We start from the raw sequence: 26,145 nt of genomic DNA on the forward strand, positions 1-26,145 counted from the left end.
CTCAGCAGATGGTAGAGTTTTGTCATGACTGGCTCTCCCAAGGCCGTCAGTAGTTCTAATGGAATGTTGTCTACTCCCGGGGCCTTGTTTCGACTCAGATCTTTCAGTGCTCGGTCAAACTCTTCACGCAGTATGTTATCTCCCATTTCATCTTCATCTACATCCTCTTCCATTTCCATTGTCCTCAAGTACATCGCCCTTGTATAAACCCTCTATATACTCCTTCCATCTTTCTGCCTTCCCATCTTTGCTTAGAACTGGGTTTCCATCTGAGCTCTTGATATTCATACAAGTGGTTCTCTTCTCTCCAAAGGTCTCTTTAATTTTCCTGTAGGCAGTATCTATCTTACCCCTAGTGAAATAAGCCTCTACATCCTTACATTTGTCCTCTAGCCATCCCTGCTTAGCACTTTTGCACTTCCTGTCGATCTCATTTTTGAGACGTTTGTATTCCTTTTTGCCTGCTTCATCTACTGCATTTTTATATTTTCTCCTTTCATCAATTAAATTCAATATTTCTTCTGTTACCCAAGGATTTCTATTAGCCCTCGTCTTTTTACCTACTTGATCGTCTGTTACCTTCACTACTTCATCCCTCAGAGCTACCCATTCTTCTTCTACTGTATTTCTTTACCACATTCCTGTCAACTGTTCCCTTATGCTCTCCCTGAAACTCTCTACAACCTCTGGTTTAGTCAGTTTATCAAGGTCCCATCTCCTTAAATTAGCACCTTTTTGTAGTTTCTTCAGTTTTAATCTACAGCTCATAACCAATAGATTGTGGTCAGAGTCCACATCTGCCCCTGGAAATGTCTTACAATTTAAAACCTGGTTCCTAAATCTCTGTCTTACCATTATATAATCTATCTGATACCTTTTAGTATCTCCAGGATTCTTCCATGTATACAACCTTCTTTTATGATTCTTGAACCCAGTTTTAGCTATGATTAAGTTATGCCCTGTGCAAAATTCTACCAGACGTCTTCCTCTTTCATTTCTTCCCCCCCAATCCATATTCACCTACTGTTTCCTTCTCTCCCTTTTCCTACTCTCGAATTCCAATCACCCATGACTATTAAATTTTCATCTCCCTTCACTACCTGAATAATTTCTTTTATCTCATCATACATTTCATCAATTTCTTCATCATCTGCAGAGCTAGTTGGCATATAAACTTTTACTACTGTAGTAGGAATGGGCATTGTGTCTATCTTGGCCACAATAATGTGTTCACTATCCTGTTTGTAGTAGCTTACCCGCACTCCTATTTTTTATTCATTATTAAACCTACTCCTGCATTACCCCTATTTGATTTTGTATTTATAACCCTGTATTCACCTGACCAAAAGTCTTGCTCCTCCTGCCACCGAACTTCACTAATTCCCACTATATCTAACTTTAACCTATCCATTTCCCTTTTTAAATTTTCTAACCTTCCTGCCAGATTAAGGGATCTGACATTCCACGCTCCAATCCATAGAACGCCAGTTTTCTTTCTCCTGATAATGACGTCCTCTTGAGTAGTCCCCGCCCGGAGATCCGAATGGGGGACTATTTTATCTCCGGAATATTTTACCCAAGAGGACGCCATCGTCATTTAATCATACAGTAAAGCTGTATGCCCTCGGGAAAAATTACGGCTGTAGTTTCCCCTTGCTTTCAGCTGTTCGCAGTACCAGCACAGCAAGGCCGATTTGGTTAATGCTACAAGGCCAGATCAGTCAATCATCGAGACTGTTGCCCCTGCAACTACTGAAAAGGCTGCTGCCCCTCTTCAGGAACCACATGTTTGTCTGGCCTCTCAACAGATACCCCTCCGTTGTGGTTGCACCTACGGTACGGCCATCTGCATCGCTGAGGCACGCAAGCCTCTCCACCAACGGCAAGGTCCATGGTTCATGGGGGGAGAGTATCAGATGATAATTTTTTTCTCTTCCTCATTCACACACCTATAGGTTCTTCTGTTCTCCTATATGAAACCTATGTTCCATGTCTTCTTCTTTGTTACAAAATGTTGTCCCCACACAAGGTACTCCTTCATGTTCACTTTCCTGTTAGTTCTGTTATCCATGGTTACATTTGTTTCTTGATCCTCATAAATATAAACTAATATACTGCAAGGTAAATTACAGAGATCTTTCTATAAATGCAGAAGAAATGAAACATAAGAAACAAACTTGCCCCTTTCCACTTTTATGGAAAAGAATGCCTTTCTAATATGGCAATAAGGAAAATCTCCTACCAACCAATGCTTAAGGTATTTCTGATTTGTAGCATGATTCGCTACATCACCTATGGATATTATTAAAATCAAAGTCTCAAGAAGAAAATTGTTTCTGCCTTGTTCTTAAATTAAACTGGTTTGTAACACGAGCTGACAACATACTGGAAAATGTCTGTTTTGCGCAACATATTGAATCTCAAGTCGTACATTTAAGTATAAGCTCTGTAGTTAATGATTACTTAATTGTATGTTTATTCAAACTGCCACAAAGATTTATACAGTAGCATTCTAATATGTATTGGACCAAGAAAGGGTGTATGGAAAAAAAGGAGGGAAGAGATAAAAAATGGAAATGTGGAAAAAAGAGAGCTACAAATCTGTAACTATGTTAGGACATGTACACTTCAACAGACAAAAAGCCTTCATCCCCACAACAATGCAAGTTGACAGGGTTTACAAAATTAATGCATTTCACATGCATTAACAATGAAATTTCTGCATTAAAACAACCCAAAATATCACTATCCCCAACTAAGATCTTTCATACAATTGGTAGTAAATTGAACTAACTTAAAACGAGTTCTGCAAGTACTTCAGTCTTGTTATTTTAAGGAAAGATAGTAGTAAAGAGCTCAATAATCAAGAAAATAAATACAAAAAAGTAGAATAAATGAAATTATTGAAATACAAGATAAATTAAATTAGCACTGATACGTTTCTATATTTAAATAGGTTTTTGTTAACTGGTGTTGCTTTCCACAAATTGCCTTTACAAAGTATGTTCTGTATTCTAGGCTATTTACTGGCTGTTTTAGCTATGATTTGTGTTTCAGTGATTATGAATATCATACTACAATTAGCTGGTGATGAAGGAAAACTAATATAAAAACACATGCATCAAAGATATTACAGTCATGCAGCTATACGAGTGTATCATCATTAGTAAAATCAACATACATTTACCAGAGTAACAAATACATGATTAAAGCTTTACTGGACAAAATGCAATATTTAAAATAATTAAATAAAAGCTCTCCAAATAAATCTTTCATGTGATTACCATAACTTTGCTGTGAGTGTTGTGCACCGCTCCATCCTCTTGGTGCCTTAGGTTTGTACAGAAAGTCCTTTTCATGACCAGAAACTCTTTGGCTTGGGGGCTGACTGACACCAGTAGAGGGTGTAAGAGGAGTAAATACTGGTTCAGCTGATACAGGTTGTGGTGTTGTTGATTTGTAGCTGTCAAATGTTGAACTCAGAACTGGCTCAGGGGCAGCTGGTGTTGGAGCACTAGAAAAGCTCCATGACTGCAGTGGTTTGAGTTCCTGGAAAGCTGCATCCACGGAACCAGTCTCCAGAGCAGCTTCCCATGGAGATTTCACAAGGCGAAGTCTTGGTAGAGTAAACCGCTCCTGTTGGTAAAACAAGTCTCACACTTTTATAGTTGAAAAGAAGACATGAAAAAATCAATATTTACAATTTTCATTACTGTCTCTTGTAAAGGGACATCCTCCCCTAGCATTGCTTTACCTGGACAGAAGTATTCGACACCAGAAATATTTTAGAATTTTGAACAGGTTAATATTATCTCAGCTGTTTTTCAAAAAAAAATTCATATGATTTTGTAGACGAGATGCTATATTTCAAGCTAAAATCTATAAAAAGAAATTATTTTATTTTTGCTGTCACAATCAATATGTACTAGCTCTGGATGTACAGTTAAAATTATTTTTTTAGAAACACGAAGATTACGAAATATTTGGCACACTTAAAATTTCTATTATTATTTACACAATTTGGCGCTATTTATTACGTTTATTTCTGGATTTGTTTATAAATTAATAGAAATTCATTTGTCAAGAAAATTTTTAAACCCTTTCGAATATTGTTATCACCACAGTGTGAAGGAGTAGTGGGCATGCCTCTGATGTGATCGATTGTGTTTTTGTATGTTGGAAGAACACAAATTCAAAAGATAGTGTGATACAATAAAATGTGAGACAATAAATTATTGTGAAAACAAAAATACAGTGCAAGCATTCTACAAAGTTAATTATGTCAACTGGAACGGTGAGAGCCTAAAATGTCAAAAATTTCATCTTCAAGAATCAGCCCCTAGACATGAATAACTGGAGCCAACTACGAGAAAGAAGATAAGTAAAAAGTTTATTGTAAATCTTACTCTTGTATTTTTGAAAAAAAGAGACCTTACCATTGGCAATAGTAGTGACAACAACAAATTGTGGGAGGGGGAGATACAACTTTGACTTTTTTGGTTATTCAGTATACTCTCTACTGGTTACAATGGTCTCAGATATAAGGTCTCGATTATAGCAAACTGCTTTACTTAGTCAATTTATATTGCTGCTGGCTTGAGAAGTGCAGGTACTTGGCGGACAGGAGAGTAAGAAATATCAGCACTACTGCCACCTCTACTGACCCAAAATCCTGTATCTCTGTTGAGTGGCCCATTCTCTATATACAGTGAAACATGAGAATGCTTAACATGAAAAATCAGTTAACACAAAATAATACTGTAGGCCTGGAAAAAATACTCATACATTGCATGCATTTGTTTCTTTTAAAGCACAATGAAATCTGTTTAATGCAGAAAGATTTTGTCCCTTGGGAGAACAAGTAGTGAAGAGTAACATGGTTGCCTAACTTCATTGACCTTTGTTTTTTATTAGACCAAAATAAGCAATGGCTACTATGTTGCTATGTTATCAGTTATCCTCGGGTGCTGCCATTGACAAACACTTTAGTCAGTTTTCAAATACGGTGAACGACATGTGAAAGGTAGTGAATAGTGTATTGACATCAGATTTCCTTTCTAATTTCAGCTTGTTATTTTTCTGCACATAATAACAGGCAAAATGGGACAGAAAAAATTGCTACTTCACTCAAAACAAAGATGAAACTGCTTCATGAAGTTACTGAAAATGAAGACTGGAAGCAGAAATCTGTAAAGATTCTTGCAATGCTACGTCTACACTGTCAACATCAATTAAAACCAGTGGCCAAATTATGGCAATGTTTTAGTATCACACTAGTAAAATTGAATACTTCATGCCTAACTTAGTACCCTTTTTTTAAAAATAAGCAGCAGATCTCCAAAACAGATGATGTTTTGGACTGCAAACTAGTCCTTATTGTTATAAAAATTCATCCAACATTAGGTTCAAAAGTTTTATGCCACTGATACTGAGTCTCAAACTTGGAACAATCATTTTAGTAAACAGTGAACCATCAATTTAATAACTATTGTAAAGTAACACTAGCAAGCCATTTACCAGAAAATCTTCACAATTTCTTTACAGTGTATGGGTGATGTTTTTGGAATTGAGACAAATTTTCCTGGAGTAAGCAAAAATCTGTGGTTACTAAGAAACATATACAGAATAAGGGATACATAAATTTACAAAGTAACATGTCACATTACAAAATCTAGGTGAAGCCCCTTATAAATATTCTCCTACAGTATGCATATTCATCAAACATAACTCTCGTTCTCTATCTCTCCCTATCTACTTCTTCCTCATGACTTCTCCTTTGTCAGATGCTGACATATCTTTTTTGTTTCCCATAACACGTGAAAATTCACTGTCTGCCGACTGATAAGACCAGTTGCCTTGTACCACTTAACACCACATTAATTTTTCATGAGCATCACAGCTATATTGCTGAGTTTTTTTACTGTCCCATGTATTAGTACAGTATGCACATTATTTTCTTTGACCTCTCAGTTTTCTTATATCAGTCAACAACAGTTTGAAGCCTTTGAGTCTGTTGTGTTTCTTGAAAGTATGTTACCAATCTAAGCAAATAAACAGTAACACGTTACATCATTCTAGTACGAATAATGAAGCAATTCCTGGTTCACTGCTTGTTACTTTTATGTCACTGTTTAAAGTTTGTAAATGCGTGTTACAAAGCACAAAATGAAAATCTCATTTATCTTGTACCTGTTTTGATTGAGGAAGATTGAGAATACCCCATTCTCAACATCAATCACCTGGTGGCAGAATATGAATGGCACACAATTTCCTTCCTTTTACCCTCCCAAACCCTACTGAAACAGACTAAGGAAAAGTGTGCACACTGCACTTCAAGTAAATCCTTTGATGTGGACCTCTGATGCTTTGGTTACCTGTATCTCATTCAGTTTTTGTGCATGTTGCACACGTGATGTATCTAAATATGATGGAACAATTGGTGGCAGCTGACTAGGAGTCCCAATGCTACTCTGGCGTTGCAGAGTGCTTGATGAAGAAATATAATCAGTAACTGTGCTGCTTGTGCTGGACTTCTTCACAGTAGTTTCATCAACCACCCATTTTTCAGACTTCTTTCGTCGCTTTGCAAAGAGCTCAGCACCTGCAATGTCACAGAGGAGTATTATAACACTTGAAATTTGCTAAGTTATTTGATGTTGTAGCTTAATGCAATTAGAACCAGAGAAAAACTGTTTGGAATAGTTGGATAAAAGAAGGACTGGGGGGAGGGGGGGGGGGGGAGGCGCAGTACAAAAAATATGGAAATAGTGAGCTCAAATTTGAGCTGCTTATGTTGAATGCAATGACAAAAACGAAGCAGAAAACTGCATTAAGTGTCATTTGATACAGCTAAGAACAAAATATGACAGTTGAGTATCATATCGAAAATGGGTGGGTACATGAGGAACAAATCCACAAAGACAAATGTGTACGAAGACAGGGACACCTCAAAAAGAAACGAAAAATAATTAATTTACAAATATTGGACATTTGATGTCGCATGGTTACAAATGTAAAAACATCTATCGTTAATTAAATCCTCCCCCCCCCCCCCCCCCCCACTATTGCCTGCACACATGCATGAGCATGCTTGTGCGCGCGCACACACACACACACATCCTGTGAACCCTACCAAGGATACAATTTGACAATTTGTAAACAAGGTATAAGATGAATAAAGGAATGTGATTTATGAGAGTACTTTCTGCTGTGATGTTCTATACCAGTCTGTCAAAGATTGTTTTTTTCTAGGTCTTGAAAGACAGCAGTTCATTATATTACTTACTCTGATGGTTAATCCAGGATGGAATGTAACAATATTATGAGAAGGAAATATTATTATAATATTGTTACTTTGACGGTTAGTTTTTATGACGTCTACAGCCAACTTAACACTATTATAATAACAGCCAAATCCAAGTTAGTTGTTTGTGTGGCATAAAATTAGTTTTTGTAATTTTTCATGTACTCTTCTTACAGCCAGAACACATACAAATTTTTCAAGTAATTGCGTTGATGCTGAAGAGAGGATTCTTTCTTTTTTCCCTTTTCCTAACAATGTTTGACAAAACTTCTACATTTTGTTCTAAAAAAACCTATAAGGACTGGGGAGATTATGTCTGGCCTCACGATAAAACTTTTGGTAACAAATAACTTTTCAACTATACATTGAGGTTTATGCCATCAAATATGCAGGACATCCAAGTTCATACATTAACATCACTCAGATGTCTGTGCGATTTTTCAACTGTACAAAGTGCAATGTGGCCCATCTAAGGCTTAACCCTGGACTGATCAAAATGTTAATAATGTTCACATTTGTGTGTAGTACGTCTTCATAATTTTGGTAATATCATTTTATATTTTTTTATTGACTTACAGTTCAAACTGTTGCTAGCATCCCTTTTTTTACTGTTTGTTTCTTCTGTATTCTTCTCACATTTTTAAATCAAGTGTCATTTGACTTGTTTTAATGCCATTATCTATCTGTTCTGATCTTGCGCTGGTATTTTCTTATCTGCACATCTACCACACCCAACCACAAATTTTTCGTGACCCTCTGTTACACTACATCTCTCCAGTACTTCCAGTTCTTTCTACTATGGTTTTCCTGCAGTTATTTTTTGCTTCTGTATACTGCTGTATTCAAAACTCACAGTTTCAGAAATGATTTTATTAGTTCATCATTGTTTCAGTGCATCCTTTTCAGAAATAGTTTTCAGTTCTCTTTATGGCTTCTCAAATTTAAAATTTAAACAGTGGTGACTCTCTGTTCTTCCTTCTATTTTGCCATACATAGTCAGAATCACTGCTCTCATGTCCTAATCTGATCACAATCTAATTTTATGTAGTGCCTCCTCAATTTTTCTTCATATTTTCCAGTATATTACTCTAGTCAGCAGTTAGCAAGCAAAAGAAGTCTGAGCTATTCTTTAACAGTTCTCATATCTACTTCTACAAGCCCTCTTCAATATAATTATTAAGTAACCTTGGTCACCAAACACTTTCTTTGAAGAACTCAATGTATACCATACCACTGACTGTGGATAGCCAAAGATACTTCATAGACATAATGCAGTGCAGTTCTCCAAGACACCAAAGCTACAGCTCACAGCAAACATGGAGCTGCCATTAATTCTGGCTTTTGGCAATTCACATTGAAGAGCTATTGGTTCTCTGTATTAACCCAAAGAATAACTTTCAAATTATCAGATGTATTCTTCACTATTGCCAATTCAGTTTCAAGCTTTTAATACAAATTGCAAAGTTTCCCTAATACGTAAGCATACCAGGTGTAAAAGCATAAAACCAGAATTTCCCTATAGACGGTGCTAGCTGTCAGTGTAGGGCCCATGAGACCACGTCTGCAGCACCATCTGCATCCTGTAATGGCTGACGATGAATGTCAACACACAGTAATCTAAGTTCCATTATTCGGTATCTATTTCAAACCCGTAAACATGTCGAGTTGAACATACTCTTTGGAAAACACAGTGTTTTTAGTGGTTCAAAAAACTCAAAAGTGGTGATTTTGACGTGAGAAATGACAAGTGCTGGGAAACCACCAAAAAAGTTCGAAGACAACGAATTGCAGGCATTATTGGATGAAGACGATACTCAAACTCAACAGGAACTTGCGGAACAATTGAATGTGATACAGAAAGCCATTTCTCTTCAGTTGAGAGCTATGGGAAAGGTGCAGAAAGTGGAAAAATGGGTTCCGCATGAAGTGAATGAAAGACAGCAAGCAACTCAAAAGACCACTTGTGAAATGCTGCTCACCTGATACAAGAGAAAGTTGTTTCTCCATTGAATAGTAACAGGTGATGAAAAAGGTTGTATTTTGAGAATCCTAAGCATCGTAAATCATGGGTGAATCCAGGCAAAGCATCAACATCTAATGCAAGACCAAACTGCTTTGTAAAGAAGACAATGCTCTGTGTGTGGTGGAATCAAAAGGGTGTCGTCTATTATGACCTGCTAAAACCTGGTGAAACAGTTAACATTGATCACTACCAACAGCAAATGATTGATTTCAATTGAGCATTATGTAAAAAATGTCCAGAATATGGAAAAAGACTACAAAAAGTCATATTGCTCCATGATAACGCCCCATCAAACACAGCAAAATGGGTTAGGGAAATGATCGAGGTGCTCAGTTCAGGAATACTAGGGCATTTGGCTTATTCTGCAGAATTGGCTCTGTCTGATCATAATCTATTTGCATCACTGGGACACGCTCTCACTGAACAATGCTTCAATTCATATGAAAATGTACAAGAATGGCTCGCTGACTGGTTCACTTCAAAAGAAGAATTGTTTTTTGGCGTGGCATTCATAGCCTTCCGGAGAGATGGAAGAAATGTATAAATAGCAATGGAGATTATTTTGAACAAAATATTGTTTATCAGTTTCAAACAAGAGACATGTAATTATTGCAACCAAATTCTGGTTTCATACTTCTACACCTGGTAAAACACATTACTGAATGCCTATGTGAATGAAAGTAATACATGCTTGAAACTGGTATGAATCTAGGTAATGATAAGAGCAAAGAAAGCTATTCTTTAATGTTAATTTCAAAAGAAAATGGCTAATATTAATTTTTGAAGCAAGAATGAATTTAGGACAACTGTGCAATACGAAACCATAATTCTACAGTTGCAAATAATTCCCATATAATAATTCCCATATACAGGATGTAACAAAATTTTATTAATAGAGTTTTAGGGGTTGTATCTGGTCTCTTGGGAAACAAATTGAGACTAGGTACCCATGCCTGGATACATCATCCAATGCTGCTAGACACCACTGAAGTTACAGGGGAAAATGTCTGCCACCAAACCACTCCTTCAGCAACAAAAGTGTGATGTAAGACTCTGCCTTCACTGTGCTTTAGCAGTCTCTACAGTGTTGTTGTGGCAGGTGTGGATGCACTCTAACATTGATAATACTCTCAGGTCCATTGCGAGGAGTTTGGCCTGCAGTCTGTTATCATTACAAATCGTATTTCCTGCTGAAGGGGTGGCCTAATATAGATGTTTCCCTTATAACTTCAACACTCTGTACCATTGTTAGATGAAATTTCTGGACATGGGTGCCTCTTCTCAATCTGTCCCTCAAGACACCATTTAGGCCCCTTAAGAAGTTAATCAGAGCATCTGCATTACACCCCATATTGTAGGCCTATCAAAGGCTCAAAATGGTGTTTAATATTGTGGTGCAAAATTCTGCAGTAGGTTGCCCACTAGAGTTTTGGCAGGAAATTCAAAATCCCCAGGCACTAAAAAACAAATTAGTATAATGCTTTACTGGCAGTTCCTTCTACTATTTATCAGAATATTTGAGCTTAGGGGCGTCAATTCTGCGTCATTCCAATGTTAACATTAAACAGATCTCGTCTCTGCCTTTATACAGCCACTTGATAGTGTTCCATACAATGTTCCACAAATGATTTGATGGAAATATTAGATAAAAACAGCATCTGAGTTGTCTAAAATGAGTTTCTTTCAAAGTGGCTAATTTTCTCCTAATATACTTATACCTAATTATTATAATATATAATTAATTAATTCTTGTAATTATTGGTGTGAGTAGAGTAATGATAGTCGTAACCTGTTGCATTCAAACTTTGCAGAAATATCCTGCAGTGGCTGCTTCTACCTGTTAATATGATTATAAATTGGCTCATTACACATCCCTAAAGGCTTTCCTTTATCATGGGATTTATGGAACACAATCTGTGGCTGAATAAATGTTATATTAATGTGCTGGTTGTTACCTTTCCCTTTCGTTGCATTGAGATCTCGCACAAGATCAAGGCAAATGTCCGGACTAAGAGCTCCAGTTTCAATGTTGTAACCTTGTTGTCTCAGACTTGCCAAATCTTGCACCTGACCTCTGGGATCCATAACAAGTTTCAATGGTGTTTTACTCGGCTCCTTAAACACCATTTCCTAATGCAAACATAAAAATGGCTTTCAGTTGTTAAAATATTTATTTAAAGATTTTTTTTCACAAACAGGCTTAAATGCAACTGATAAGCAATTATCCTTGTTTAACAGGAAAATAATGTTCAGTAGAAGTGAGTAATAAGACTATCTATTAACAATAAACTCTATTTCATATATATCCTATGACAAATATTTTCAAATAAAACTTGCACACAAAGGGGCTCATAAGGTAACCACATCAGTTTCAGTGCAGATGGTGCTTCTCTCAGTGAAAATATGGTACACTGTCTTTTTCTTCAACTGCAATGGGCAGTTTCTTCTAATTTTACTATTCTGTTGTGAAAAGTAACACTCATCTGAAAATGACTCTCTAATTGGTGAAAAGAGGATAAAACAATTTTTTAATGAAATCAGAACTCCTATTTTAATGGCACACAATGATTTTACATATAGGGTAAATCCATAAAAATGTCACATGTTCTCCATAACCAGTCTAATACGTCAAAGAAATTCCCATGGTGGAAATATCACTTATTTCTCTTTTATGTTTTTAATTAATTTATTTATCTTATTTCAGTCAAATAAAAGCAATACCAGTAACTTTTGTATGCTTTAATTTTAAAACTACGTAAAACCGATTTTGACTCAGTTTTCTATCAACATAAATGCAGTGCATTAAATGTGTAAGATTACACTCCCAATAGTATTTTATATCTACATCTACATGACTACTCTGCAATTCACATTTAAGTGCTTGGCAGAGGGTTCATCGAACCACAATCATACTATCTCTCTACCATTCCACTCCCGAAAAGCGCGCGGGAAAAACGAACACCTAAACCTTTCTGTTCGAGCTCCGATTTCTCTTATTTTATTTTGATGATCATTCCTACCTATGTAGGTTGGGCTCAACAAAATATTTTTGTATTCAGAAGAGAAAGTTGGTGACTGAAATTTCGTGAATAGATCTCACCGCGACAAAAAACGTCTTTGCTTTAATGGCTTCCATCCCAACTCGCGTATCACATCTGCCACACTCTCCCCTATTACGTGATAATACAAAACGAGCTGCCCTTTTTTGCACCCTTATATATTCTGATGTGTCTTGGTAAAGTGAGGGAAAATTATTATGAAGCTGTCTATATATTATAAGGTCATTTACTTGCTCAGAGATGTCCATTTGATGTCACCATTCCACTGGTTTAGCAACATCTGCATCCAAATGTACACACCTGAATTTTGTATCATCTTTGTCAATTTCCTACTACCCGGTTCCATTTGTTAATGAAAGCAATTAATACCTTGCATGAATCTTCTTGGAATGAATATTCTTGGAATTTTAACAGGAGTCCTCTTTTGATGCAAAATGCCTTTGTTGCAGCAAATTTGTTCAAGTTTGATGAGCATCTACATAACATTTCCTTGTTTATGAAATGAACCTGTGAAAAAATGCATCTCTCATCTTTGGATCTTCTCTAGCTCCTTCATGAATCCTACCTCATAAGTGCCCCAGACTGACCAATAATAATCAAGAAGCAGTCAAACTAGTGTTGTTGTTGTTGTTGTTGTTGTTGTTGTTGTTTTTTTTTTTTTTTTTTTTTTTTTTTTTTTTTTTTTTTTTTTTTCCAGTGCATGTTTTGAGCTGGCATCTGCTTTTAATAGCACTAGTTTTAAGTGATCATTTCACTTAGATAGCTCCAGATGGATGTTCTATTATGCAACAGCCTCTCCAAAGATCATTATGAACTGTCCAATACCACCTTTTTTTATATGCATCCATGTATTTATCATATGAATCAGTGCTTCCTAGGGCCTTTTGTGTGTATTTTTATAGGTATTGTTCAGTTCAGTTTGCCCAAAAACCTGTTCTTCTTTGTAAATACATATAAAATATTCTGGAATGACATACATTCTCTTGATTGTTAATAGATTGTTGTCATTAACAAAAATATTTACATATGCCAAATTAAATATCAGAGATCATGAAATTGTAGTAATAAATGTTTAGCAATAAATATTAAGAGGCTGTGGAAATGTTAGCATGTACGCCTCTAATTACCATAACTGCAATTTGTAAAGACGCTAACATAAAAACCTCATTATGATTCAAATGAAAATAACAATCTTTATCCAATGATCTAATTTCATTTGTTATTCATTTTTAAGTAATTCATTGTAATTAAAGATGCTTGTAAATTACACAGATATTTACCTCTTGTTAGTTACACTACCCACATTTACGAAATTCCGGTATTTGAGAAAACGTTTGTATTTAATTTATGTAATCTGGCGAAGCACGATGTGTATACTTCAAACAAAATCCATACAGTCACTAATTATGAAATTAAAGTAAAATCAAAATAATTGTTGAAATCAGATTGTGAATTAATTTTCACACATAAAACCAAGATGATGATAAAAATATTACATTATCTGACATTACATTTTATAACCTGTACAAATGTAACAGCAGTTAGTTTAGATGAAATTGTTTTTAATTGTAAGTTACAGTTTGTAATGAATTAACAATGGTAGCAATTGTTAAAACTGTATTTAAAGCGACACAGCAAGGCTGCGCAGGCAGTCAGTCAGTCAAGTTTTGTTTACTTCTGGAGTCAGTGCAGTTCAGTTCGGTTTAGCTCAGTTTCGTCAGTTGTTTTGCACTTATGTCAGTTCTGTTGATCAGCTGATGTCAATAAATAATTTGTCAAGCTTCAAATTTTCGTGATATTCTCATTATTCACAGCATCCACAACATTGATGAACCACAGGCCAAAGCAAGTTAAGTAGCAACGTTTAAAGATCGTTACAATTCCCTTACTTGTTACTGTTGCCAGCGAATTAGGGCAAACATTGTAATTGGTCCTTCTATCTAATTACGCAGTTACATTTATTTACATTCATGGTCAGCTGCTGGACCAAATTGCTAGTCCTACGCAGGAACTATTTCATTATCATTTTCTAGCACTGCATCTTTCCTATAAACAACAGTATTATCTACAAAATCCCCCCATGAAGCTTCCGCTTTATCCACAAGACCTCATATATATATATGTATATGGAACATTCCCCACAACAACTGCCACTATCCATACCAATTACAATGCATGCAAACATTATTTCTTGCCTCTGTGTCAATGGTCTGTTGCTGGTTCGTCACACAGGCCGCCATGGTGTTGAGATTTCTGTCTTCCATCCTATTCCCAGATGAGGCAACATTTATAGGGGAAGTATTGTCAATCTATACATCTCTCACCTGTGAGCTACAGAAAATCCCCGTCATATTGTGGCAGTGAAACATCAGCAGCAGTTCAGCCTCATCGTGTGGGCATGGGTTATTGGCAGTTGCCTTTGGGACCAGTCATCCTTCCACAACGTCTCACAGGTGAGGTATATCTGCAGTTCCTGCAAGTGACCCTGCATCCACTTTTGGACGATGTGCCTTTGGTGGTGCAAAGGGTATGTGGCTACTATATGATGGTGACTACTGCTCCAGCTGATTGCCCGCCTAAGTGTAGTGCTAAACCATTAGTACAGATTGAACTTTCCCACTTGCATGAAATGTTCTCAATCACTGAAGTGTACACTGTCAAAGATCTTTTATCTCCACCTTCAAGTTGGTGTGCCTTTGTAATGTATTTCTAGCCACGTGCATATGACCTTTAAAAAGTTCTGAATCCAGTCACAAAACCCGTCCAATATTCCTTAAGCACTTATTTTCTGCGCATACTGACAAGAGTAGAACTATATTAAATTCATTCTGGAAGTCAAGGAACATGGCACCATCCTGGGCACCAATGTCTATGGTTTTCTGGATACACGAGTGAACAGAGCTATTTGTTTATCACAAGATTTCTGTTTGCAGATTCCATGTTGACTCCTTTGAGGAGATTTTTGTTATCCATAAATGTGCATTAAACACATTCCATAACTGTACAAAAGATTGCCATCACCAATAAAGGCCTATAATTATATGCGTCTGTCTGACTAATAGATTTGAAATATGGAATGATTTTTTTCCAATCTCTTAAAATCCTGCATGCTTGAGCAACCTGCAATAAATTGCTGATGTGAAGGGAGAAAGTTTGTTTGCTTAATATATTTATGATATCATACAGTTATCTCTTCAGATTCAGTTTCTTTCCTCTGTCGGTGGATTTTCTATACTGAGATAACTTATCTCAATGTCCACCATTTTAAGGTTTTGTGCAGTGATTGAAAAGTATTACAACTGTTAAACCACCACCTTCCTAACTCAGCTCAGTGAGGCGAGCCAGCAGGTTGTATACCACATTCTGCTACCAGAGCCGAAAAAGGTGATGAACTGGCATGATGAAAGCCTCTGTTCCGGCACTGAAGATAGCACAACAGTGATGGGAAGCATCACCTTTCCCTAATAAATCTAATGTGAGCCCTACTTGCAGTACTGGCCACTATAAATGCTGGCCATCAAGACCCAACGGTATCTGTCCTCAACCACTGCCTTCAGCAAGAAATAGCACACAAAAGCCATTGATGCGCTGTCGGTCATCCACTCTATGCTACAAGTAGCCACTACCTCCACTAGCTGCTGGTCTATGGGCCGTGTGATGAAGCAAAACTATTAGTTTTGTCAAAAGTATTGTTTGCATAACAATATCTGTTATATTCATCATTTAAACAAATAATTCGGCCTAACTCTTGTAGCAGAAGAAACTGTAAAAGACGCAATTTTTCGATGTATTTAGTTAATTTAATGAGTTAAGTTTTAATTGTAAGTTCTGTAGATTAAACATCAAACAATGTGTAGTTTCGGTGCCTATTATTATGACGATATATAAGGGCCTGATTTTTGGTCCGGAGACAGACAGTCCATGGCCGAGTTTCAGACAAGAAACTCATATTGGTTAGATTAACAACAATGCATCCACTTAACTGAAATAAGTGTAATAGGCTGCGTGCTAAAACAATGGCAGTGTCTGTTCAATACGTACCATATTATGTGGCAAGAACTATGCGGTTAGGTTTTTAGTGTTTGTAGATGTTCAACAGTAAACTACTGTAGCAGTATGTTGCTGTTTGCTTGCAACCTATTGATGAGACTTATCGAAAGTTAAACAATAGTGCACTGGCCATATAACTGGTATAATTGGGAGGTTGTGAACTGTGAAATGCAAATGTGCACCTGTCGGCTACATCATTTAAAGTAGTCAGTATTGAACTTCCACCCCCCATTTTTCAGCCAGTGTAGCAACGCTGTACGTTGACACTGAGGACAGTCAATGAAGAACTAAAGCAGGTGAACATCACAGCTGCACCCAGTCCTAATGCTGCCATGAGCTGAAATGGTGTCTTCCAGCTGGGGCCTGCTGCTGGCTGATACCAACTGACACAAGGGCGGCGGCGATAGAGAGCACTGGGTGCACCCGACTGCAAATTGTTGCTCATGTCGGCACCAATGACTTGTGCCGTCTGGGTTCAGAGGTCATCCTCAGTTCATACAGGCGGTTGGCGGAATTGGTGAAGGCAGAAAGCCTCGCTCGCGGGGTGGAATCTGAGCTAACTATTTGTAGTATCATTCCCAGAACCGATCGTGGTCCTCAGGTTTGGAGCTGAGTAGAAGGCTTAAATCGGAGGCTCAGACGATTCTGCGGAGATCTGGGGTGCGAATTTCTCAACCTCCGCAATCGGGTGGAGAAATGTAGGGTCCCCCTGAATAGGTCAGGCATGCACTGCACGCCGGAAGCGGCTACAAGGGTATCGGAGTACGTGTGGAGTGCACATGTGGGTTTTCAGGTTAGAGAATTCCCTCCCTAGGCCCGACAAGACGCCTCCTGAGACGCGGCAAGGTAGAAGTAGGCAAAATGCAACAGGGAATAACAATATTAATGTGCTAATAGTGAACTGCAGGAGCGTCTATAGAAAGGTTCCAGAACTGCTCTCATTAATAAATGGTCACAATGCCCACATAGTACTAGGGACAGAAAGTTGGCTGAAACCAGACGTAAACAGTAATGAAATCCTAAGCTCAGATTGGAATGTTTACCGCAGAGACAGGCTGGACAGCGAAGGGGGAGGCATGTTTATAGCGATAAGAAGTGCAATAGTATCGAAGGAAATTGACGGACATCCGAAATGTGAAATAATTTGTTCGAAGGTCATGGTTAAAGCAGGCTCAGACATGGTAATTGGATGTCTCTATAGGCCCCCTGGCTCAGCAGCTCTTGTGGCTGAGCACCTGAAGTATACTTTGGAAAATATTTCGAGTAGATTTCCCCACCATGTTATAGTTCTGGGTGGAGATTTTAATTTGCCGGATATAGACTCGGTGACTCAAACGTTCATAACGGGTGGCAGGGACAAAGGATCCAGTGAAATTTTTTAAAGTGCTTTATCTGAAAACTACCTTGAGCAGTTAAACAGAGAACTGATTCGTGGCAATAACATATTAGACCTTCTGGTGACAAACAGACCCAAACTATTTGAAACAGTTAACGCAGAACAGGGAATCAGCGATCATAAAGCGGTTACTGCATCGATGATTTCAGCCGTAAATAGAATTATTAAAAAAGGTAGGAAGATTTTTCTGTTTAGCAAAAGAGACAAAAAGCAGATTACGGAGTACCTGATGGCTCAACACAAAAGTTTTGTCTCAAGTACAGATAGTGTTGAGGATCAGTGGACAAAGTTCAAAACCATCGTACAATATGCATCAGATGAGTATGTGCCAAGCAAAATCGTAAGAGATGGAAAAGAGCCACCGTGGTACAACAACCAAGTTAGAAAACTGCTTTGGAAGCAAAGGGAACTTCACAGCAACCATAAACATAGCCAAAGCCTTGCAGACAAACAAAAATTATGTGAAGGGAAATGTAGTGTGAGGAGGGATATGCGAGAGGCGTTCAATGAACTCGAAAGTAAAGTACTATGTACTGACTTGGCAGAAAATCCTAAGAAATTTTGGTCTTATGTCAAAGCGGTAGGTGGATCAAAACAAAATGTCCAGACACTCTGTGACCAAAATGGTACTGAAACAGAGGATGACAGACTAAAGGCCGAAATACTAAATTTCTTTTTCCAAAGCTGTTTCACAGAGGAAGACTGCACTGTAGTTCCTTCTCTAGATTGTCGCACAGATGACAAAATGATACATATCGAAATAGACGACAGAGGGATAGAGAAACAATTAAAATCACTTAAAAGAGGAAAGGCCGCTGGACCTGATGGGATACCAGTTCGATTTTACACAGAGTATGCAAAGGAACTTGCCCCTCTTCTTGCAGCGGTGTACCGTAGGTCTGTAGAAGAGCGTAGCGTTCCAAAGGATTGGAAAAGGGCACAGGTCATCCCCGTTTTCAAGAAGGGACATCGAACAGATGTGCAGGACTATAGACCTATATCTCTAACGTCGATCAGTTGTAGAATTTTGGAACATGTATTATGTTCTAGTATAATGACTTTTCTGGAGACTAGAAATCTGCTCTGTAGGAATCAGCATGGGTTTCAAAAAAGAAGGTCGTGTGAAACCCAGCTCGCGCTATTCGTCCACGAGACTCAGAGGGCCATAGACACGGGTTCACAGTTAGATGCTGTGTTTCTTGACTTCCGCAAGGCGTTTGATACAGTTCCCCACAGTCGTTTAATGAACAAAGTAAGAGCATATGGACTATCGGACCAATTGTGTGATTGGATTGAAGAGTTCCTAGATAACAGAACGCAGCATGTCATTCTCAATGAAGACAAGTCTTCCGAAGTGATTTCAGGTGTGCCGCAGGGGAGTGTCATAGGACCATTGCTATTCACAATATACATAAATGACCTTGTGGATGACATCGGAAGTTCACTGAGACTTTTTGCAGATGATGCTGTGGTGTATCGAGAGGTTGTAACAATGGAAAATTGTACTGAAATGCAGGAGGATATGCAGCAAATTGACGCATGGTGCAGGGAATGGCAATTGTATCTCAATGTAGACAAGTGTAATGTGCTGCGAATACATAGAAAGATAGATCCCTTATCATTTAGCTACAAAATAGCAGGTCAGCAATTGGAAGCAGTTAATTCCATAAATTATCTGGGAGTACGCATTAGGAGTGATTTAAAATGGAATGATCATATAAAGTTGATCGTCGGTAAAGCAGATGCCAGACTGAGATTCATTGGAAGAATCCTAAGGAAATGCAATCCGAAAACAAAGGAAGTAGGTTACAGTACGCTTGTTCGCCCACTGCTTGAATACTGCTCAGCAGTGTGGGATCCGTACCAGATAGGGTTGATAAAAGAGATAGAGAAGATCCAACGGAGAGCAGCGCGATTCATTACAGGATCATTTAGTAATCGCGAAAGCGTTACGGAGATGATAGATAAACTCCAGTGGAAGACTCTGCAGGAGAGACGCTCGGTACGGGCCTTTGTTAAAGTTTCGAGAACATACCTTCACCGAAGAGTCAAGCAGTATATTGCTCCCTCCTACGTATATCTCGCGAAGAGACCATGACGATAAAATCAGAGAGATAAGAGCCCACACAGGGGCATACCGACAATCCTTCTTTCGACGAACAATACGAGACTGGAATAGAAGGGAGAACCGATAGAGGTACTCAAGGTACGCTCCGCCACACACCGTCAGGTGGCTTGCGGAGTATGGATGTAGATGTAGATGTAGATAAAGGGTGCCTCCCAGCAGTCCTTGGTCACAGTCCATGTCCATGTGTCACTCGTACCAGAATTGCCACCACTTGCCCTGCTTGCTAACACCCTGCTGCCACAGACCCACATCTGAGGGCAACTGACACTGCATCCTTCACTGGGGTACCATGTTAAAGGCGCAGCATGCCTTGTCTCTACGCAACTGCCTGGCCCAGGGTCTATGCTTGTTGCATCTGATAAAGCATACCATACAAGGTGACATATCACTGTGCCTTGCTGAGTAAAGCTACTGTGGCCATCCACACATGAAACCTTGATTTGCTGTGGTCATCCCTGCCACCCATGGTCACTGCAGGCCACTAGGATGCTGTCTACATTGGCTGTATGAATTCTGCTGAATAAATCACATAGCTGCTACTGCATTTATGATTTCACTATGGCTGAGAAACTGGTTGTTCATACCTGGTGCCCAGCCTACCATTCTGCATGTCATCGTGACCAATTCCAGGGTCAACAATGCTTGGTCCATCCTGCCCCATAACACCACCTTCTTCAGTTAAACAATTTCAGACACCAAATGGTTCAAATGGCTCTGAGCACTATGCGACTTAACTTCTGAGGTCATCAGTCGCCTAGAACTTAGAACTAATTAAACCTAACTAACCTAAGGACATCACACACATCCATGCCCGAGGCAGGATTCGAACCTGCGACCGTAGCGGTCACGCGGTTCCAGACTGAAGCGCCTTTAACCGCACGGCCACACCGGCCGGCTTCAGACACCAGATTCAATATGTTTGGCCTCCTGGCTTTCATCTTCCATTGCAATGACAGTGTGGTCACTCAACTAGACAGGTGATTTTGATCCATTTATGTGAGACCAAATTTTCTTAGGATTTTTTTTTTTTCCAGCCGGGTCATCAGAACTTTACTTTCAATCCACTGAAAACTTCTCACATTCCTTTTGTTATGCTCATTTTGGCTTTGCTCAGTTCTGTTTTGTTGAATTCCCATAAATGTATGATTAAGCTCTCTTAGCTTTCATAACAACTTTCTAATATGTTTATTGAACCATGGCAGGTCCTTCCTATTGTAAAATATGTTTACACAGCTGTTGGGAATTGTAGTGCAATCTAATATGAAACAAATAGGATTACCTCAGGAGTCTCAGTCTGTAACCTGTTTTATGCGAAACACTTTTGTCAGAGGGTTTATGGTTCTCAAGATATTCTGCTGCACACATCAACAAGAGACACACTGTACAATGATTTCACTCATTACATTTTCTTCGTGCTTTTGGCAAACTTAGCACGGTTCATTGAACTTAAAAAAGGTATTGTACCATTTGTCAGCATCAATGGTACACCAATGTTATCACAATGTTATTTACAATTATCACTCAGAAATATTATAACCAAAGATGGGCAGAGGAGAGCTAATGTGAACAAGAGTTATCTGACCAAGCAAATGACATGCCTGGAGGGCCAACATTCATTTTTTCTGTTATGCTCAACCATAAGCAATCTCAGCTCACAATAAACAATGTGTGAAATAACGAAAATGAAACAGTTCATTTTACTACTACTTGTTTATATGAGGGTTGCCCAAAAAGTAATGCACCACATTCTTTTCTCAGCCGAAAACAATGCTATGAATGCAAAACGTTATGTTTGTATTATCTGAAGTCTCCTGAGCGAGCGCCCCAAGGTTCCGTCATTTCCAACAGATAATGTAGCTGCAGGATTGTTTCAAAATTACATCTACAGGTGATGTAGGTTACAAGCAATGTGCCATCATTGAATTTCTCACTGCAGAGAAATTCTCAAACACTTGTGCAACATCTATGGAGCATCTGCTGTCGACTGAAGTACAGTTAGTTGCTGGTCACGGAGGGTGAGATTATCAGAAAGCAGTTCGGCAGAGCTCCACGATTTTTGGCAGTTGAGGAGACTATCAACGGCTGTCACACCTGACATTTTGCAGCGAGCTGATGTAGTCATTCGCAAGGAGAGATGCACTGTGACTTGGCAGTTGGCACCACATCTGTCAATCAGCAAAGGAAGTGTGGATGCAGTTATCTACACTCTTGGATATTCAAAAGTGTGTGCAAGATGGGTCCAATGGTACCTAATGGTGGATCAAAAATTACACAGAAAAAACATTTGTCTTGATTTGTTACAAAATTTTGAAGGGGAGGGGACGTGCTTCTTCTCCCAGATTGTGACAGGTGATGAAGCCTGAGTTCACCACTTTGAGCCCAAAACAAAATGACAGCTGACTGAATGGCACCATTTCCACTCCCCACAGAGGTAAAAATTCAAAGAAACTGCTTTCTCTGGAAAGATCATGATCCACAGAGCACATCAAAAAACAGGGTTGGACAGTGTTACCCCATCCACCCTACAGCCCTGATCTAGGCCCCTCAGACTTCCATTTGTTTGGGCCATTAAAGGTTGCCTTTTATGGAACACATTTTGAGGATGATGAGAAGGCAATTCACACAGTGAAGCACTGGCTCTGCCACCAGGACAAGGATTTATACTGTCGGGGCAAACATGCACTGGTTTCGTGCTGGAGGAATGCCATAGAACAGGATGGAGAGTATGTGGAAAAATAGGTTGTGTGGATCAAATGTGTGTAATTCTCATTATGTTCAGTAAAGAATTGTTGAAGAAAAAAAAAGTGGTGCATTACTTTCTGGGCAACCCTCGTATTTTTTTATTTTTTTCAATAAATTACCTTTTCAATTGTTTTCAGAATTGTGTGACAACTTTTATATATTATAAATTTGTATTTCTTGTCTGTGGAGGAGAGTAAACCAACTGCTAGCTCCCCCCTCCCCCCTCCTCTCCCTAGGCATAGCACATTGTTATACTCATTGCTAAGTAACGCTCTGCTTGGCCACACAACACAATTTATTTTTGGATTCTATCAATTTCCACAGTATGTCAGGTGTTCAAAAATGAAAACTGAACTCTGAAGCAGCTTTCCCTTGTATGTGCTTCTAAGAAACGTTAGACATGCATTGTGGTATTTTCCATAGCACTAACTCATATTCATAGTGGCATATCTTTTGCATTTTTTATTTCATATTTTGTTAATTTATATTATACACTTTCCTTTTAGTCTACAAGCAATCAGACATACCTGTGGACCCACATTTGGTATTTTGAATGACAAATTCTCATCAGTAATTTCAGAGTATTCTTCATTGGAACTGAGCTTGCCTGTACCCTGTCCTATGGGGAAATAGGAAAATATTGAGTCATTAACACAGTATCAAGAATTTTCTCCATTAATTAACAATAAGATTTGGTAGAATAAATATGCACATAAATTTGAGGACATACATTTACTTTATACAATCAGAAATCTGGGAAGTGTGCGCTTCTCGATACTTACATTTGTCCAATGAAGTTTGATTATTCTTTACATATTCAACTTCACCACTACAAATCAAAGCAAGAAAGTGAAGTTGTTAATTTGATAAGAAATTACGCTTGTTTTTATTTACATTGTATATCAGACAAACAGGATAGATAGTTATTTAATGCCAACTAAAAGTCTAACTGAGTTGTGCATTGTTTCTAGGTACTTGTAGTAGCTACGATAAACATATTGCAACTGTGCTATAACAATTACAAGCACAGAGATAAGGTTTAAAATCTTATGAAGGTGGGTGTCTCTGAAGAGTTGTAACCTCATTAATTTCAGGTGGCCCAGTTGACAGCATCCTGCAAGGATCTCAGCACAGGGTACAAATCGGTGTGTTTTAAATTTTTACAAAAACAATGACTAAAAAAGTTTATGGTACAAATGGTTTTATTGTTTTTGAAATAGTCACCTTTAATATTCACCAATATTTGTGTGCACTCGAAACAAATCTGATAACGTTTTCTATGCTGACGTTGTTGCCTCAAAAACATGGCCTTGGAAGAATTCAACAGCCACTAGAGGTCATGAAAATCTCTGTACACACATATTTTGTTGACATTAGAGAAGAAAAAGAAGTCGTTAGGCAATAAATCAGGTGAGTACAGGAAATGAGACAAATTGTTGTGCATCACTCAGCATTAACAGTTGATCCTCTAAAGCAATGTCTATGAGATGTTCAGTGTGACCAAAGACCCAAGCAATCATTTTCTTGGAAGTGCATCATGAACAAAAACTTTGCTGGTTTCAATTAATCATGGAACACCAAGTCAGTTGATTCCTGCTTAGTTTTTGGCTTGTATGAATATAATCAAGTTTCAGCTACTGTTGCAATGTACTATATGTATTATGCATTTCCCTTCATCAAATTTTTTGAGCGTTTTTTGACACTAAATGACATGAACATTTTTCTCTAGGTCTGTCAAACTGTGGGAAATTGATCAAGGCCAGATCTTTCACACAGCTAAACATTCATGCAAGACTCAACGTTCAGCAGTCTTTGATACACCTAAGGATGCCTCTATCCCACAGTAAGTAGCATGCCAGTCCTCTTCAATCGCGTTGCACACAACATCAATGTATTTTTGGGAAAATAACAGCTTTTGGTCAATCTTCATGAAATTCATCACTGATGGAAGCACAACCATGATGAAATTCTGCAAATCAACCACAAACAGCATTTTTCTGAATGTGAGTGATTACCAAAAGCTGAACAAAGTGAGCTGAGTCTTTGTTGCTTAGTTACACTTAATGAAGATTGTAAAAAAAACCATCGAATGAAACACTTTGTGAGGAAATGCCATTTACTTACAACACTGTTTCTTTAAATGTTCACTGTAAACAAATTAGTGGGGAATTTCTGAGCTTCCATTGTTTTAACAGTAACAAATGACAAGTTTTAAAACAATAGCAGTGTCATATCCCAACAGTGCCACCTAGCTGCCATTTGTAAAATCTTAAAAAACTGACAATTGTATGAGTAAAAAGCTAGTTAGTGGATTCTGATGCAAGAGAGAACACATGTACCATCTCACCAGCAAGAAATGAAATAGGATATAAGTAACTTTTCAAAGAAACACACAGAACTGTGTTGACCCTTTGCAATGTGTTGTGCTCTGAGAATACAGACATGTTCAAGTAAATTAATAGTGATTCATGCATACTATGCAGAGTTCTATTTATTCTTTATCATAGATCACTTTCTAGGGAAATGCTATTAATGGTGTAAATGTATTTACAATACAAAATTCAAATTCTTTGTTCACCCAGAAAATCTCTACAGATTGTGGGACCTCATTTACACATGAGCACACACACTGGTAAGGGTGCACACACACACACTACATATAACATCAAAATATACTGAAAGAGTACAGTAAATTAATTCTGTAAGATCTTGCTTTACCAGCAGTTTTTGTGCATTCTTGCTCTTCAGGTCTGCTGTACTTTAAATGGTTCAAAAATTCTGTGGCTGAATAGAAGTAGTGGTCTAATAAGAATGCCCTTGAAGGTTTATAAACTACTGAAAAAAGAATACTAAGAATATTTTGTGACTCTAAAGAACTGGAATCCCCTGAACCTCACAGTACTAAGTCTGGTGTCATAAATGTTCCTTCGTTATATATCCTTGAAACCTTTATTAATAAGGCACTACTTACAAAACTTTGCAAATTGAAGCAAAACAAGAATGTATACAAATCAGAGAACAATCAAATATCCACAAAAAATTTTACAGTATATCTTATTACCAGAGAAGTGTATTTCATCCTGGCCACACATTACACAACAACATGCCAGAAGAAGGAAAAAAGTATTCCAGATTAAGTGCCAATGTTAAAGAGCAAACAGAAAACATTTCTAATAGAGCATGCACTGTTTCTACCTCACACAAGAATTACTCAACAGTAACTGTTCTTTAAATGTACACTGATAAGAATTTGATTGTAAGAATGAGTATCTATTTACTGTTCTGTTGGTATTATATGTTATATTATGTCCTTTGACCTGTCTCATGTGATCTTTACAACTTGTATTGCATGAGAAGCTAGACCAACAATTATGAAAGTGAAATAATCACTTTGGAGAAGGTAGGCTCCTTATCTCAAGAAGGAAACAAGCATAATGGAGCAAA

The 26,145-nt window shown here is 38.0% G+C and overlaps 1 protein-coding gene across 10 annotated transcripts in view; it reads right to left on the reverse strand.

Moving 5' to 3' along the window:
- The window catches only part of LOC126414772 (probable basic-leucine zipper transcription factor N), a 409,868-nt gene that overhangs the window by 25,391 nt on the left and 358,332 nt on the right, over positions 1-26,145 (reverse strand). For all 10 annotated transcript variants that reach the window (XM_050083381.1, XM_050083380.1, XM_050083383.1 and 7 more), the window contains 4 exons: positions 23,229-23,320; positions 11,282-11,456; positions 6,375-6,601; positions 3,285-3,636 (listed from right to left, as the gene is read on the reverse strand). In XM_050083381.1, coding sequence (XP_049939338.1) covers positions 3,285-3,636; positions 6,375-6,601; positions 11,282-11,456; positions 23,229-23,320 — 846 coding nt within the window. The remainder of the gene's footprint in view (positions 1-3,284; positions 3,637-6,374; positions 6,602-11,281; positions 11,457-23,228; positions 23,321-26,145) is intronic.

The sequence above is a fragment of the Schistocerca serialis genome, chromosome 1, assembly GCF_023864345.2.
Source record: "Schistocerca serialis cubense isolate TAMUIC-IGC-003099 chromosome 1, iqSchSeri2.2, whole genome shotgun sequence".
Taxonomy (NCBI): domain Eukaryota; kingdom Metazoa; phylum Arthropoda; class Insecta; order Orthoptera; family Acrididae; genus Schistocerca; species Schistocerca serialis.